The 17,786-nt window shown below is 34.6% G+C and overlaps 2 protein-coding genes across 2 annotated transcripts in view; one reads left to right on the forward strand and one right to left on the reverse strand.

Annotated features, from left to right (window-relative positions):
• Positions 1 to 17,786, forward strand: part of LOC142337485 (peroxiredoxin-2-like) — a 538,029-nt gene that overhangs the window by 159,628 nt on the left and 360,615 nt on the right. The window lies entirely within an intron of this gene.
• LOC142337996 (E3 ubiquitin-protein ligase UBR5-like) overlaps positions 1 to 17,786 on the reverse strand; it is a 204,229-nt gene that overhangs the window by 115,611 nt on the left and 70,832 nt on the right. The window contains exon 15 of the mRNA XM_075387630.1: positions 2,317 to 2,508. Coding sequence (XP_075243745.1) covers positions 2,317 to 2,508 — 192 coding nt within the window. The remainder of the gene's footprint in view (positions 1 to 2,316; positions 2,509 to 17,786) is intronic.

Here is a 17,786-nt window from a genome sequence, read left to right on the forward strand (position 1 = left end):
ACGAAAGAAAAAACGAAAGCGATAGAATGAAGTAAAATGAGAGTGCAAAAAGAAGCCAAAATTATGAGACAGAAATTACAAGAACAGCAAGATTGTGAGCAAGCGCAAAAAGCAAAAGCAAAAATTTGAGTGCAAAAAGAAAAAACCACAGTTAGAGAGAACACTTGAAGTGCAGAAATTGAAAATCACACAACAGAAAAAAGAAAGATAAAGAAAATGAAGAAAGGAAGAGATGCAACAGCTCAAAAAGAAAAGAGAAAACAGATCCTGGTTGACACAAGAAATTCCCGTTCTCATAAAGATGAATGTGCTAATGAGAACACGATGGATATGCCCATGACGAGAGAGGTGCGGATAAAAAGGAATCGTTGGCAAATGCTTTACGAAGTCAACAAACACAGAACTGAGTTAATGGGCTGGCTAATGCCACCAACAAAATTTTCCTCGAAAAAATTAAAGAAGGAAAATTATATACCTATTATGTTTTATATGCAATAATTTATTAGTAACAGCCCTTAATATTAAAAAAGTCCACTACTGAGAGCTAAAAAAATTTGTATTTATTTCAAGTGTTGTCATATGCAATTTTTTGGCACCTAACTTTCGTTTTTGAATCGGCACCTTTTGGGTCTTTTATACTTCACAAATTTTGTTCGCTGAATTCTTCTGTATTAGAATACTTTCGTACAGCGAATCTTTGACAAAACAAATTTCCACCAGCCACCTTTTAATCCTTGGCGTTTTCGGTGAGTTTTCCTTCACAAATTTTGGAGACAACCTTTTTCATTAACAACAATTTTTTGAGAATGAAATACAAGAAGCAATGTTTTTTTCGGTCAAAAAGCCTTTTTGTCTTTACACAATTTCGATCATTTATATTTTAAGTACCAGAAGCTTTTCGGTCATAGATCGGTTCCTGAATAAATTTTTCGTCAGAGACCGGTTTCTGAACAACTAATCGGCCAATGATTTTTTCGACACTATTGTTTTTGTTTATTGAAACACCGATTATTGTCTTTTCCATTAACAAAAAAATTTCGGCGCAGGCTTTTTCGCAAAACATTTTTCTGTAGATGACACCAACTCTTAGCAACATTTTAAGTCAATGACCTCTTGGCAACACTTTTTGGTCAACGACTTTTTTAAAACATTTTTCGGTCAATGAATTCTTAGCAACATTAACCGGTTAATGGCGTTAAAGCACACTTTTTCGGTCATTAACCCCAATTAAGCAACCACTTAACCGTGCTCTTCGGAAGTACTGTTAAAACATGCTGCTCAGTGATGCCTCTAAAACATGCCGCCTTATGTGTTCATGCGATTAATTTCGACACTATTGTTTTTCTCTATTGAAACACCGATTATTGTCTTTTTCTTTAAAAAAGAATTCGGAACAGGCTTTTTCACAAGATATTTTTCGGTAGATGACACGACCTCTTAGAAACATTTTAGGTCAATGACCTTTTGGCAATACTTTTCTGTCAATGACCTCTTTGTAACATTTTTCGATCAATGACCTTTTAGAAACATTAATCGGTCAATGGCGTTAAAGCACACTTTTTCGGTCATTAACCCCAATTAAGCAACCACTTAACCGTGCTCTTTGGTAGTGCTGCAAAACTATGCTGCTCAGTGATGCCTCTAAAACATGCCGCCTTATGTGTTCACGCGATTAATATATAGATTGTAAAACTCACTGAGCTCTTTTGACATGCAATAGGTGATTTTGTGTTCAAATAAACCTAACTATAACCAGCGAAGCTAACTGTGATCTAAAGTAATGTTTTATTACAATTAAGCTTTGTTGTTTTTTTTAAAAACATAACCGACTAAACGTCGGAAGAATTGCTCTCAAACGAATAGTGGGAGCTCTAACAAATCGCAACCTGCTTCAGTTGGGGGAGGGGAGCCTAAATGGGACTAAGACGTTCAATAGTGGGCTTCAAATAACCACATTAGAGGTTAACACATATCACTAAGATTTAAAGTGAAAAATGGCATCAGTTTTGGCGCACTTTTCATTTGACTTTTAGTATTAAATTGCCACCAATTGAGTTCAGCTGCTTGAAATTGTGATTGAGAGAGAATTTCAGATTACGCAAAACGCAAAAAGTCAAGGCTTAAAAGTCACTCGAAAAGTCAAAACGGTCAAGCAAAAATTTTGCATAAAAAATAGACACACACGTTTACAATAATTGCTTCTCTACGAGAGCAATTAAAAAGTTGATAAGATATCAACAAGGAGCTGGAGGCCCATGCTGAGAAAATTTGGGCCAGGAACGAACTCGCGTACAAAACCATAAAGATGAAACGAACCTGAAGATCTGACTTGTGGAACAACCTACAGTCTCTCAATATGCTGTTCTGTTGCTGCTCATCTCCTCCACTGGTCGAATGATTCGAGTTCTCATTGCTCATACTACTGCACACTCCTGTTACCACCACCTGTTGCTGTTGTTGCTGCTGTTTGTCGCTTGGGAACTTGACAACTGCGATGTTCCCATCAACCTGCGTGAGAAATTCATTAGAATGAGTCTAGAGAACAGCTACTGTTGACCAAAAACTAGTTTCCACTAGCTTTTTTTTCTGGCACAAAAAATACTAGTAGATAATTTGGATCTATTCTGTCCTCCCCCCCCCCCCCCCCCCCCCAGCTTAGTGAGCAGATATTTTTTATGACCCCCAGGCGTACGTGCTATTTTCTTACATAGTAACGTGCTATACAACAACATATAATTTGTAACTGGGGGGTCATAAAAAAACACTGGGGGGGACAGAATAGATCCGATAATTTATATGTACGCAAAGACCCTGCAATAAATAGTTTAAGTGGCCGTTCTTGTAAATTTTTGATAGCAAAATCGACATATTACTTGTTAACAGTGAGATGAATATTTCAGATGGCACACAAATCTATAAAATTGAATGATAGCTGAGTGTCGGTCGAGTTTAGCTCAACTTTTCAATAACGAGAAACAGCGAGGCAAGAAACAAAATGCCAAATAATTTAGGAAAACTTGAGACACGTGCGTCTTGGGGTGCAAGTAATTTGCAACCACTGAGCTGGGGGGGGGGGGGGGGCAACGGAAAACATACCCGGCAGATTGCCGGAAAATAGACGCCGTTGATTCCCATAACTCTATTGGGATTGAAAGAAAAGAAAATATCAACAGAAATTGATTTTTGTATAAAAACATTTTTAAGTGCGATTTATTTTGATGTCATTTCGTAATTGAACATACTCTTGTCTCTCACTGACAGGCTAGAGGGTCTAGTATCAATACCCATAAGCCTTATAGATAGTAACTAAAACTTATGATAACAAATTTCAAGTACCGGGCATCTAAAAATGGGCTTTATGGGTTTATCCCGTTTCTATTTCTGACTTTGATTTTTTTTATATTGACTCTCTTCATTTTGAATTGCTTTGCTGAGCAGCTGCTGTTTAAAAGGACTTTGAGCAGAATGACAGAAGAGTGAAACTAGCCTAGAGAAGTCAAAAAGATTTCACGCAAAATGTCGAAAAAGCGGCAAAATGGGTAAAGCGAAAAAAAGTTCGACGAAGTAAAAAACATAGCAGGACAAGTCCTGACGTACAATTCAAAGAATTTTCATTGACTAAACAGAAAACAAGACCTATAACGGAATATGAATGGATTGGAAAAACCATTTAGAAAATCCAATCCAAAAAATCGAAAAAACAGTAAAAGTCAAAGTGAAATTGCCGCATGTGAACAACAAACCACTAGCGAGAAAGCGAACTTTTGTTCAACCACCGTTTTCTCACTCTACTTTAAATTTAAAGCGAAAAAATTTCACGCCGCAAAACCACTCGCTTTTTCGCTCCACTTCCTGTTTCGGCGTGACCAAAATCACTAGTCCAATTTGACTTCAAAAATCATGAAAATGCGTGAACAGATCTTAAAAAAAAGACAGTGCCCCAATACAATTCAAATTCTTTGAATTGTAAAAAAAAACATAGCAGGACAAGTCCTGACGTACAATTCAAAAAACTTTCATTGACTAAGCAGAAAACTAGACCTAGAACGGACTATGAATGGATTGGAAAAACCATTTAGAAAAAATCCAATCAAAAAAATAAAAACAAACAGTAAAAATCAAAGTGAAATTGCCGCATGTGAACAAAAAACCACTAGCCAGAAAGCGAATTTTTGTTCAAACACTGTTTTCTCACTCTACTTCAAAATTAGAGCAAAAAAATTCACACCGCAACACCACTCGCTTTTTCGCTCCACTTCCTGTTTCGGCGTGACCAAAATCACTACTCCAATTTGACTTCAAAAATCATGAAAATGTGTGAACAGATCTTTAAAAAAAGTCAGCGCCCCAATACAATTCAAATTCTTTGAATTGTAAAAAACAGGAACGCTATAATAGCCGGCTGAGAAGATGAGGGCGGCTATTTAAAAATCTAAGAGGCGGTTTTAGAGGTGCATTTAAATTAGTGGGGTAGCTTGGAGAACTTTTGGAGTGGTTCCAACCCGCGATCATCGTATGCTAGTCAATTCCTTATCCAGTGCTCAGCGATACCACCTTTGCAACCTCCTATTTAGATCAGGCAAAAGTTAGCGTAAAATCACACGAGAAACCATATCACTTAAGCCAAAGTGTGCTCTGGAACAAATGTAACACAAAAAAGGGCATCAGACGGCAACACCAAAAACATAAAAGAACAAACCCTGAAATACAACACAAACAATTGAATAAAAAACCTGAAAATCGCAGACTTGACCAGCAGACTAATGACAAATACGAGCCAAACCTAAAAAATTTTAACAAATTAGAAAAAAAACAAAATTAGGATTAAATTGTTGAAATTTTTGGGTGTCAGTGCATCGAAATCCAATATTTCTTATCCAAATCAAGCCTAGATAGCTATATAACAGAAATCTTGCTTGACAAATGAGATAACGGGAAAGATTAAGAGCACAAAAAATAAAAGCTGTCAAATTAACAGATAGTGCATTTTGAGGAAAGTATTGAAAAGCCATATTATGTTGGTGAAAATAAGCAAGAAAAGAAATGCAAAAAATGGCGAGCAAAAGTGACATTAATATAAAAAAGTTCAAAAATAATAAATGTTTGAATTATTTGGTATGAAGTCTCCAAAACCCAGTAATTGCCAACAAAATCAAACATATCCGACAGATTGCCGGAAAATAGCCGCGAGACGCTTGTGCCTTTCCATGAATTGAAACAACTAAAGAAAGAAGTTAGGCAGATTGACCAAAAGTCCTTTAGTGGACCACTCGATTTTTTTGGGGTTAGATACGTACTGTCATTTTTACGATACATATACGTTCTATAAGGAAAAAGCCCTAAAAGAGCTTTCAAAATTGATTCTCGAAATCACAAACTCAAGACTAAGACTCAAGAATTAGGACATACAAGTTTAGCACAACTTAGATGCACGCTATTGATCTTTAACTAGAAAATTTTCTAAAAAAAGTTCCATGAGTGAGTTTAGAAGTCATTTTTTTAGTGAGGTAAGTCACGCAATCGACCTAAAAGCAGAAATGACGTCACGCAAACAAAGTCACTGAAGTCATTGAAAAAGTCAGGGTAAGACAAAACAAAAATCTGTTAGACGAAATGAAAATAGGAGCGCAATAATAGCCACCTGGAATTGCTGACGCGGCTATTAATAAGATAACTAACATTAAGGGAGGCACAGACATGGCTAGACATAAGAGACAAAAATAGTCAAAACAAACATACAAAAACTGATGCCTGTACTAAAAACACTTCTGAGGTGCGGAATTTTAACTTTGATAGTTAGACATACTTCTGTTCCATAATGAGAGGCTAAAGGTGCTATTATGAATGCCATAATGCATTAAAGTTTAAGTAGCGGGCATCTACAATTGGGATTTACGGTTTATCACGTTTGTTTTTGATTATTTCGTTTTTCGGCATTGACTATGTTCACTTTAGATTGCTCTTCTGTGCAACTGCTGTTAAAAAGCCCTTTGGGCAGAATGACTACATTAAAATTAGCATAGCGAAGCCAAGAAGATTTCACGCAAAACGTTGAACAAGCTGAACTAAGGTAAAGCGAAACCAAATTTTTTCGGGGAAGTAAACAAAATGAGCACATTATAATAGCCGGATTAGGAGACGAGGGCAGCAATTAAATACTGATTTAAACATTGAAAATTCCTATTATCTTAATATTTTCTGTGGGTACAAACTTGCGAAATCGCCAAAAAATGAGTTCTAGAAAAAGATTTTATTGTGATTTTACTTTCTCGGCAGCTTCGGTGATTTGCACTTTTGGAGACCAGTAATGCCCTAAGAGGGCTGCTCAGCCACTCTATGCCCTTTGGACTTTTTCCCTTTATCCCGTATTTGAGGACGAAGAGTTAACATAGTCGATTAAGCGAATAATCGCATAAAAGACCAAAGGACTAATTTTATTTTAAAAATTTCGTTTGAGAGCAATTAATAAGATAGAGCACCAATTTGATTCTTGTCTGGTGAAGATCTAAGAGCAATATAGTTACGCTCAGATTACATCCATAATGACACCTAACCGACTAACGGGATTGAAAAAAAAACAATTTGGCAGAACTTTTTTCTGTTTTTTAATGTCTCAAAAAGTGTTCTAATTTGGCGTGCAGTTTTAATGAGATTCTAAAACTATACTTAGTTCAGCTTCTAGACTGAAAGCTAATAAGCTTAAAACCGATATCAGCTATCGAACACTCTAATGAACTTTGGTAAAATAATTCTCAAAGACTTAATGAAGGGGCTTTATCGGTTCAACCCGTCTCTTTTGATTTTTCTCTTTTGACTTTGACCGTATTCAAGATATTACGTAATTCATTGAATGAAAGAATTTAAAATCCATTCAATTGAAACAGTGAGTGAAGTCAGTCAAAAGTCAAAATTGTGACTTACGTGAAACGGAAAATGTGATCCAAAGGCAAAGCGAATTTAAAAAAAAAAGGAGAGCGCCTAAATAATAGCCGTTTGAGAGGCTGACGTCCGCTATTAATAAACACTAAAAACAATTGAAGTGAAAAATGACACCTCTTCAAGCGAAAAATTTCGGCGCTTTTCATAAGACTTTTAGCATTGAACTGCCGCCAGTTGAGTTCAGCTGCTTCAAAAGTTCAAGGATAAAGAAACTTAGATCGCTCAAGGGCACAAAATTAACTCGAAAAGTCAAAACAATCAAGCCAAAACTTTGCATTAAAAAGACCAACAGGTTTAAAATAATTTGCTTCAAACTTAGTTCGAGATCAGTTAAAAATGCATGGCAAGTCAAAAACATAGCCGGTAGACTGCAAGAATAGCTGCTAAATAGACTTTCGTGCCGAAACAGATACAGAATTGAGTTAAAAAAGTTATCGCGCCAAGCCAAAAAGTCAAACGTCAAAATTGTGACTTACGTGAAACGAAAATCGTGATCCAAAGGCAAAGCGAATTCAAGAAAAAGGAGAGCGCCTAAATAATAGCCGTTTGAGAGGCTGACGTCCGCTATTAATAAACACTAAAAACAATTGAAGTGAAAAATGACACCTCTTCAAGCGAAAAATTTCGGCGCTTTTCATAAGACTTTTAGCATTGAACTGCCGCCAGTTGAGTTCAGCTGCTTCAAAAGTTCAAGGATAAAGAAACTTAGATCGCTCAAGAGCACAAAATTAACTCGAAAAGTCAAAACAGTCAAGCCAAAACTTTGCATTAAAAAGACCAACACGTTTACAATAATTTGCTTCAAACTTAGTTCGAGATCAGTTAAAAATGCATGGCAATTCAAAAACATAGCCGTTAGACTGCCAGAATAGCTGCTAAATAGACTTTCGTGCCAAAACAGATAGATAGAAACAGATACATTGAGTTAAAAAAAGTTATCGCGCCCACCCAAAAAACGAATTCAAAACTATAATTCTATCAATCAGAACATTTCTGGTTTCAAGTATTGACAACGCAGAGGTTCGAATGACTTCTATGAATTCAAGCCACTAATTATATTCTCTTGTTTCTCATTAGCAATCAATGAAACCTGTCATTAAACAGTTAAGTGATAAGACACCAATAATTACAATAAATACTTGCAAAACTCGAAAATTTACTAATATTTTGTAAATACGGACAGGAAGGGTATAAGTCACAGGGTAAAGCAACAGTCATAGACCGAAATGAGCACTTACTTGCATTAATTAAAGCTTTCTTAGAAACAACTGAAACCTGTCAATGATGAGACTAAGATAAAGTTAACAATAATAGCTAGCAAAACTCTAAAATTCTAAATTTCTTGAAAATAATTACCGTCAAAGTCATAAAAAGCATTCTAGCTATATGTGAAATTCTGTCTAAAACTAATTTTCAAAGTCAAAAAGTCATTCAATAAACGCATTGCATGATCAAAACTTCTCTGGCTCAGAAAATTAATTAGCATGGCAATTTTTCTCACTTTTGCTTTTAGGTCAAAACAGCGTCTGAGCGAATAGTACTTCCAGTTAAAAAAACTTTAAGAAAAACTATACACCTCGTCAGGTCGTAAAAACCAAGGTCACCGCGATGTAGCTCCGCTCAGCTTCGCAGCTACAAAAACAAGCAAGACTAAAAATCAGATCTATTTTTTAAGGACAAGGTCAAAATCAAAACTCGACTTCCAAGAACACATGCCACTAATTAAATTCCCTTGTTTCTCATTATCAGCCGATGTAACCTGTCATTAATGAGGTTAAGTAATAAGACAGCAATAAGTTCAATAAATACTTGCTAAACTCAATAATTACCTAAGTTTTTTTTTTATAAAAAAACCCGCAGCGTATAAGCCAAAGAAAGCAAAAGCTATGAATTGAAAAAATTTTAAACAAAAACAGAAGCTTTTAAGAAACCAATGAAAAAGTCAACAATGACAAGAAGATACAAGTTAATAAAATTAACAACAAAAACTCCCAAAACTCAAAAATTTACTAATATTTTTTAAATACGGACAGGAAGGGTATAAGTCACAGGGTAAAGCAACAGTCATAGACCAAAATGAGCATTCACTTGCATTAATTTAAGCTTTCTTAGAAACAACTGAAACCTGCCAATGATGAGACCAAGATAAAGTTAACAATAAAAACTTGCAAAACTCAAAATTCTATATTTTTTGAAAAAAATTACCGACAAAGTCATATAAAGCATTCTAGCTATATGTGAAATTCTGTCTAGACCTATTTTTCAAAGTCAAAAAGTCGTTCAATAAACGCAGCGCATTTATCAAAAATTCTCTGGCTCAGAAAATTATTTCGCACGGCAATTTTTCTCACTTTTGAACAGGTTTAAAAGACCAACAGGTTTAAAATAATTTGCTTCAAACTTAGTTCGAGATCAGTTAAAAATGCATGGCAAGTCAAAAACATAGCCGGTAGACTGCAAGAATAGCTGCTAAATAGACTTTCGTGCCGAAACAGATACAGAATTGAGCTAAAAAAGTTATCGCGCCAACCCAAAAAGTCAAACGTCAAAATTGTGACTTACGTAAACGAAAAACGTGATCCAAAGGCAAAGCGAATTCAAGAAAAAGGAGAGCGCCTAAATAATAGCCGTTTGAGAGGCTGACGTCCGCTATTAATAAACACTAAAAACAATTGAAGTGGAAAATGACACCTCTTCAAGCGAAAAATTTCGGCGCTTTTCATAAGACTTTTAGCATTGAACTGCCGCCAGTTGAGTTCAGCTGCTTCAAAAGTTCAAGGATAAAGAAACTTAGATCGCTCAAGAGCACAAAATTAACTCGAAAAGTCAAAACAGTCAAGCCAAAACTTTGCATTAAAAAGACCAACACGTTTACAATAATTTGCTTCAAACTTAGTTCGAGATCAGTTAAAAATGCATGGCAATTCAAAAACATAGCCGTTAGACTGCCAGAATAGCTGCTAAATAGACTTTCGTGCCAAAACAGATAGATAGAAACAGATACATTGAGTTAAAAAAAGTTATCGCGCCCACCCAAAAAACGAATTCAAAACTATAATTCTATCAATCAGAACATTTCTGGTTTCAAGTATTGACAACGCAGAGGTTCGAATGACTTCTATGAATTCAAGCCACTAATTATATTCTCTTGTTTCTCATTAGCAATCAATGAAACCTGTCATTAAACAGTTAAGTGATAAGACACCAATAATTACAATAAATACTTGCAAAACTCTAAAACTATTTCTTGAAAATAATTACCGTCAAAGTCATAAAAAGCATTCTAGCTATATGTGAAATTCTGTCTAAAACTAATTTTCAAAGTCAAAAAGTCATTCAATAAACGCAGCGCATGATCAAAACTTCTCTGGCTCAGAAAATTAATTCCCACGGCAATTTTTCTCACTTTTGCTTTTAGGTCAAAACAGCGTCTGAACGAATAGTACTTCGGGTAAAAAAAAACTTTAAGAAAACCAATACTCCTCGTCGGGTCGTAAAAACCAAGGTCACCGCGATATAGCTCCGCTCAGCTTCGCAGCTAGAAAAACAAGCGAGACTAAAAATCAGATATATTTTTTAAAGACAAGGTCAAAATCAAAACTCGACTTCCAAGAACACATGCCACTAATTAAATTCCCTCGTTTCTCATTAACAGCCGATGTAACCTGTCATTAAAGAGGTTAAGTGATAAGACAGCAATAAGTTCAATAAAAACTTGCGAAACTCAATAATTCACTAAGTTTTTTTTATAAAAACCGCAGCGTATAAGCCAAAGAAAGCAATAACTATGAATTGAAAACATTTTAAACAAAAAAAGAAGCATTTCAGAAACCAATGAAAAAGTCAACAATGAGAAAAAGATACAAGATAATAAAATTAACAACAAAAACTCGCAAACCTCAAAATTTTACTAAAACTTTTTAAATACGGACAGGAAGGGTATAAGTCACAGGGTAAAGCAACAGTCATAGACCGAAATGAGCAATTACTTGCATTAATTTAAGCTTTCTTAGACACAACTGAAACCTGTCAATGATGAGACTAAGATAAAAATAACATTAAAAACTTGCAAAACTCTAAAACTATTTCTTGAAAATAATTACCGTCAAAATCATAAAAAGCATTCTAGCTATATGTGAAATTCTGTCTAAAACTATTTTTCAAAGTCAAAAAGTCATTCAATAAACGCAGCGCATGATCAAAACTTCTCTGGCTCAGAAAATTAATTCCCACGGCAATTTTTCTCACTTTTGCTTTTAGGTCAAAACAGCGTCTGAACGAATAGTACTTCGGGTAAAAAAAACTTTAAGAAAACCAATACTCCTCGTCGGGTCGTAAAAACCAAGGTCACCGCGATATAGCTCCGCTCAGCTTCGCAGCTACAAAGAGACTAAAAATCAGATATTTTTTAAAGACAAGGTCAAAATCAAAACTCGACTTCCAAGAACACATGCCACTAATTAAATTCCCTCGTTTCTCATTATCAGCCGATGTAACCTGTCATTAAAGAGGTTAAGTGATAAGACAGCAATAAGTTCAATAAAAACTTGCGAAACTCAATAATTCACTAAGTTTTTTTTTATAAAATTCGCAGCGTATAAGCCAAAGAAAGCAATAACTATGAATTGAAAACATTTTAAATAAAAATAAGCATTTCAGAAACCAATGAAAAAGTCAACAATGAGAAAAAGATACAAGATAATAAAATTAACAACAAAAACTCGCAAACCTCAAAATTTTACTAAAACTTTTTAAATACGGACAGGAAGGGTATAAGTCACAGGGTAAAGCAACAGTCATAGACCGAAATGAGCAATTACTTGCATTAATTTAAGCTTTCTTAGACACAACTGAAACCTGTCAATGATGAGACTAAGATAAAAATAACATTAAAAACTTGCAAAACTCTAAAACTCCATTTCTTGAAAATAATTACCGTCAAAATCATAAAAAGCATTCTAGCTATATGTGAAATTCTGTCTAAAACTAATTTTCAAAGTCAAAAAGTCATTCAATAAACGCAGCGCATGATCAAAACTTCTCTGGCTCAGAAAATTAATTCCCACGGCAATTTTTCTCACTTTTGCTTTTCGGTCAAAACAGCGTCTGAACGAATAGTACTTCAGGTAAAAAAAACTTTAAGAAAACCAATACTCCTCGTCGGGTCGTAAAAACCAAGGTCACCGCGATATAGCTCCGCTCAGCTTCGCAGCTACAAAGAGACTAAAAATCAGATATTTTTTAAAGACAAGGTCAAAATCAAAACTCGACTTCCAAGAACACATGCCACTAATTAAATTCCCTCGTCTTAAGTGATAAGACAGCAATAAGTTCAATAAAAACTTGCTAAACTCAATAATTCACTAAGCTTTTTTATTAAAAAAACCCGCAGCGTATAAGCCAAGGAAAGCAATAACTATGAATTGAAAACATTTTAAAAAGAAGCTTTTCAGAAACCAATGAAAACAGTCAACAATGAGACAAAGATACAAGATAATAAAATTAACGACAAAAACTCGCAAAAAGCTCAAAAAATTACTAATAATTTTTTAAACACGGACAGGAAGGGTATAAGTCACAGGGTAAAGCAACAGTCATAGACCGAAATGAGCACTCACTTGCATTAATTTAAGCTTTCTTAGAAACAACTGAAACCTGCCAATGATGAGACCAAGATAAAGTTAACAATAAAAACTTGCAAAACTCAAAATTCTATATTTTTTGAAAAAAATTACCGACAAAGTCATATAAAGCATTCTAGCTATATGTGAAATTCTGTCTAAACCTATTTTTCAAAGTCAAAAAGTCGTTCAATAAACGCAGCGCATTTATCAAAAATTCTCTGGCTCAGAAAATTATTTCGCACGGCAATTTTTCTCACTTTTGAACAGGTTTAAAAGACCAACAGGTTTAAAATAATTTGCTTCAAACTTAGTTTGAGATCAGTTAAAAATGCATGGCAAGTCAAAAACATAGCCGGTAGACTGCAAGAATAGCTGCTAAATAGACTTTCGTGCCGAAACAGATACAGAATTGAGCTAAAAAAGTTATCGCGCCAACCCAAAAAGTCAAACGTCAAAATTGTGACTTACGTGAAACGAAAAACGTGATCCAAAGGCAAAGCGAATTCAAGAAAAAGGAGAGCGCCTAAATAATAGCCGTTTGAGAGGCTGACGTCCGCTATTAATAAACACTAAAAACAATTGAAGTGGAAAATGACACCTCTTCAAGCGAAAAATTTCGGCGCTTTTCATAAGACTTAGATGCACGCTATTGATCTTTAACTAGTAAATTTTCTAAAAAAAGTTCCATGAGTGAGTTTAGAAGTCATTTTTTTAGTGAGGTAAGTCACGCAATCGACCTAAAAGCAGAAATGACGTCACGCAAACAAAGTCACTGAAGTCATTGAAAAAGTCAGGGTAAGACAAAACAAAAATCTGTTAGACGAAATGAAAATAGGAGCGCAATAATAGCCACCTGGAATTGCTGACGCGGCTATTAATAAGATAACTAACATTAAGGGAGGCACAGACATGGCTAGACATAAGAGACAAAAATAGTCAAAACAAACATACAAAAACTGATGCCTGTACTAAAAACACTTCTGAGGTGCGGAATTTTAACTTTGATAGTTAGACATACTTCTGTTCCATAATGAGAGGCTAAAGGTGCTATTATGAATGCCATAATGCATTAAAGTTTAAGTAGCGGGCATCTACAATTGGGATTTACGGTTTATCACGTTTGTTTTTGATTATTTCGTTTTTCGGCATTGACTATGTTCACTTTAGATTGCTCTTCTGTGCAACTGCTGTTAAAAAGCCCTTTGGGCAGAATGACTACATTAAAATTAGCATAGCGAAGCCAAGAAGATTTCACGCAAAACGTTGAACAAGCTGATCTAAGGTAAAGCGAAACCAAATTTTTTCGGGGAAGTAAACAAAATGAGCACATAATAGCCGGCTTAGGAGACGAGGGCAGCAATTAAATACTGATTTAAACATTGAAAATTCCTATTATCTTAATATTTTCTGTGGGTACAAACTTGCGAAATCGCCAAAAAATGAGTTCTAGAAAAAGATTTTATTGTGATTTTACTTTCTCGGCAGCTTCGGTGATTTGCACTTTTGGAGACCAGTAATGCCCTAAGAGGGCTGCTCAGCCACTCTATGCCCTTTGGACTTTTTCCCTTTATCCCGTATTTGAGGACGAAGAGTTAACATAGTCGATTAAGCGAATAATCGCATAAAAGACCAAAGGACTAATTTTATTTTAAAAATTTCGTTTGAGAGCAATTAATAAGATAGAGCACCAATTTGATTCTTGTCTGGTGAAGATCTAAGAGCAATATAGTTACGCTCAGATTACATCCATAATGACACCTAACCGACTAACGGGATTGAAAAAAAAACAATTTGGCAGAACTTTTTTCTGTTTTTTAATGTCTCAAAAAGTGTTCTAATTTGGCGTGCAGTTTTAATGAGATTCTAAAACTATACTTAGTTCAGCTTCTAGACTGAAAGCTAATAAGCTTAAAACCGATATCAGCTATCGAACACTCTAATGAACTTTGGTAAAATAATTCTCAAAGACTTAATGAAGGGGCTTTATCGGTTCAACCCGTCTCTTGAGATTTCTCTTTTTTGACTTTGACCGTATTCAAGATATTACGTAATTCATTGAATGAAAGAATTTAAAATCCATTCAATTGAAACAGTGAGTGAAGTCAGTCAAAAGTCAAAATTGTGACTTACGTGAAACGGAAAATGTGATCCAAAGGCAAAGCGAATTTAAAAAAAAAGGAGAGCGCCTAAATAATAGCCGTTTGAGAGGCTGACGTCCGCTATTAATAAACACTAAAAACAATTGAAGTGAAAAATGACACCTCTTCAAGCGAAAAATTTCGGCGCTTTTCATAAGACTTTTAGCATTGAACTGCCGCCAGTTGAGTTCAGCTGCTTCAAAAGTTCAAGGATAAAGAAACTTAGATCGCTCAAGGGCACAAAATTAACTCGAAAAGTCAAAACAATCAAGCCAAAACTTTGCATTAAAAAGACCAACAGGTTTAAAATAATTTGCTTCAAACTTAGTTCGAGATCAGTTAAAAATGCATGGCAAGTCAAAAACATAGCCGGTAGACTGCAAGAATAGCTGCTAAATAGACTTTCGTGCCAAAACAGATAGATAGAAACAGATACATTGAGTTAAAAAAAGTTATCGCGCCCACCCAAAAAACGAATTCAAAACTATAATTCTATCAATCAGAACATTTCTGGTTTCAAGTATTGACAACGCAGAGGTTCGAATGACTTCTATGAATTCAAGCCACTAATTATATTCTCTTGTTTCTCATTAGCAATCAATGAAACCTGTCATTAAACAGTTAAGTGATAAGACACCAATAATTACAATAAATACTTGCAAAACTCGAAAATTTACTAATATTTTGTAAATACGGACAGGAAGGGTATAAGTCACAGGGTAAAGCAACAGTCATAGACCGAAATGAGCACTTGCTTGCATTAATTAAAGCTTTCTTAGAAACAACTGAAACCTGTCAATGATGAGACTAAGATAAAGTTAACAATAATAACTAGCAAAACTCTAAAATTCTATATTTCTTGAAAATAATTACCGTCAAAGTCATAAAAAACATTCTAGCTATATGTGAAATTCTGTCTAAAACTAATTTTCAAAGTCAAAAAGTCATTCAATAAACGCATTGCATGATCAAAACTTCTCTGGCTCAGAAAATTAATTAGCATGGCAATTTTTCTCACTTTTGCTTTTAGGTCAAAACAGCGTCTGAGCGAATAGTACTTCCAGTTAAAAAAACTTTAAGAAAAACTATACACCTCGTCGGGTCGTAAAAACCAAGGTCACCGCGATGTAGCTCCGCTCAGCTTCGCAGCTACAAAAACAAGCAAGACTAAAAATCAGATCTATTTTTTAAGGACAAGGTCAAAATCAAAACTCGACTTCCAAGAACACATGCCACTAATTAAATTCCCTTGTTTCTCATTATCAGCCGATGTAACCTGTCATTAATGAGGTTAAGTAATAAGACAGCAATAAGTTCAATAAATACTTGCTAAACTCAATAATTAACTAAGTTTTTTTAAATAAAAAAACCCGCAGCGTATAAGCCAAAGAAAGCAATAGCTATGAATTGAAAACAATTTAAACAAAAAGAGAAGCTTTTCAGAAACCAATGAAAAAGTTAACAATGAGACAAAGATACAAGATAATAAAATTAACAACAAAAACTCGCCAACCTCAAAATTTTACTAATATTTTTTAAATACGGACAGGAAGGGTATAAGTCACAGGGTAAAACAACAGTCATAGACCGAAATGAGCAATTACTTGCATTAATTTAAGCTTTCTTAGACACAACTGAAACCTGTCAATGATGAGACTAAGATAAAAATAACATTAAAAACTTGCAAAACTCTAAAACTCTGTTTCTTGAAAATAATTACCGTCAAAATCATAAAAAGCAATCTAGCTATATGTGAAATTCTGTCTAAAACTATTTTTCAAAGTCAAAAAGTCATTCAATAAACGCAGCGCATGATCAAAACTTCTCTGGCTCAGAAAATTAATTCCCACGGCAATTTTTCTCACTTTTGCTTTTAGGTCAAAACAGCGTCTGAACGAATAGTACTTCGGGTAAAAAAAAACTTTAAGAAAACCAATACTCCTCGTCGGGTCGTAAAAACCAAGGTCACCGCGATATAGCTCCGCTCAGCTTCGCAGCTACAAAAACAAGCGAGACTAAAAATCAGATATATTTTTTAAAGACAAGGTCAAAATCAAAACTCGACTTCCAAGAACACATGCCACTAATTAAATTCCCTCGTTTCTCATTAACAGCCGATGTAACCTGTCATTAAAGAGGTTAAGTAATAAGACAGCAATAAGTTCAATAAATACTTGCTAAACTCAATAATTAACTAAGTTTTTTTTAATAAAAAACCCGCAGCGTATAAGCCAAAGAAAGCAATAGCTATGAATTGAAAACAATTTAAACAAAAAGAGAAGCTTTTCAGAAACCAATGAAAAAGTTAACAATGAGACAAAGATACAAGATAATAAAATTAACAACAAAAACTCGCCAACCTCAAAATTTTACTAATATTTTTTAAATACGGACAGGAAGGGTATAAGTCACAGGGTAAAGCAACAGTCATAGACCGAAATGAGCAATTACTTGCATTAATTTAAGCTTTCTTAGACACAACTGAAACCTGTCAATGATGAGACTAAGATAAAAATAACATTAAAAACTTGCAAAACTCTAAAACTCTGTTTCTTGAAAATAATTACCGTCAAAATCATAAAAAGCAATCTAGCTATATGTGAAATTCTGTCTAAAACTATTTTTCAAAGTCAAAAAGTCATTCAATAAACGCAGCGCATGATCAAAACTTCTCTGGCTCAGAAAATTAATTCCCACGGCAATTTTTCTCACTTTTGCTTTTAGGTCAAAACAGCGTCTGAACGAATAGTACTTCGGGTAAAAAAAAACTTTAAGAAAACCAATACTCCTCGTCGGGTCGTAAAAACCAAGGTCACCGCGATATAGCTCCGCTCAGCTTCGCAGCTACAAAAACAAGCGAGACTAAAAATCAGATATATTTTTTAAAGACAAGGTCAAAATCAAAACTCGACTTCCAAGAACACATGCCACTAATTAAATTCCCTCGTTTCTCATTATCAGCCGATGTAACCTGTCATTAAAGAGGTTAAGTGATAAGACAGCAATAAGTTCAATAAAAATTTGCAAAACTCAATAATTCACTAAGTTTTTTTTTATAAAAACCGCAGCGTATAAGCCAAAGAAA

This window comes from Convolutriloba macropyga, chromosome 4 (assembly GCF_964194025.1).
Source record: "Convolutriloba macropyga chromosome 4, txConMacr16.3, whole genome shotgun sequence".
NCBI classification, from domain to species: Eukaryota; Metazoa; Xenacoelomorpha; order Acoela; family Convolutidae; genus Convolutriloba; species Convolutriloba macropyga.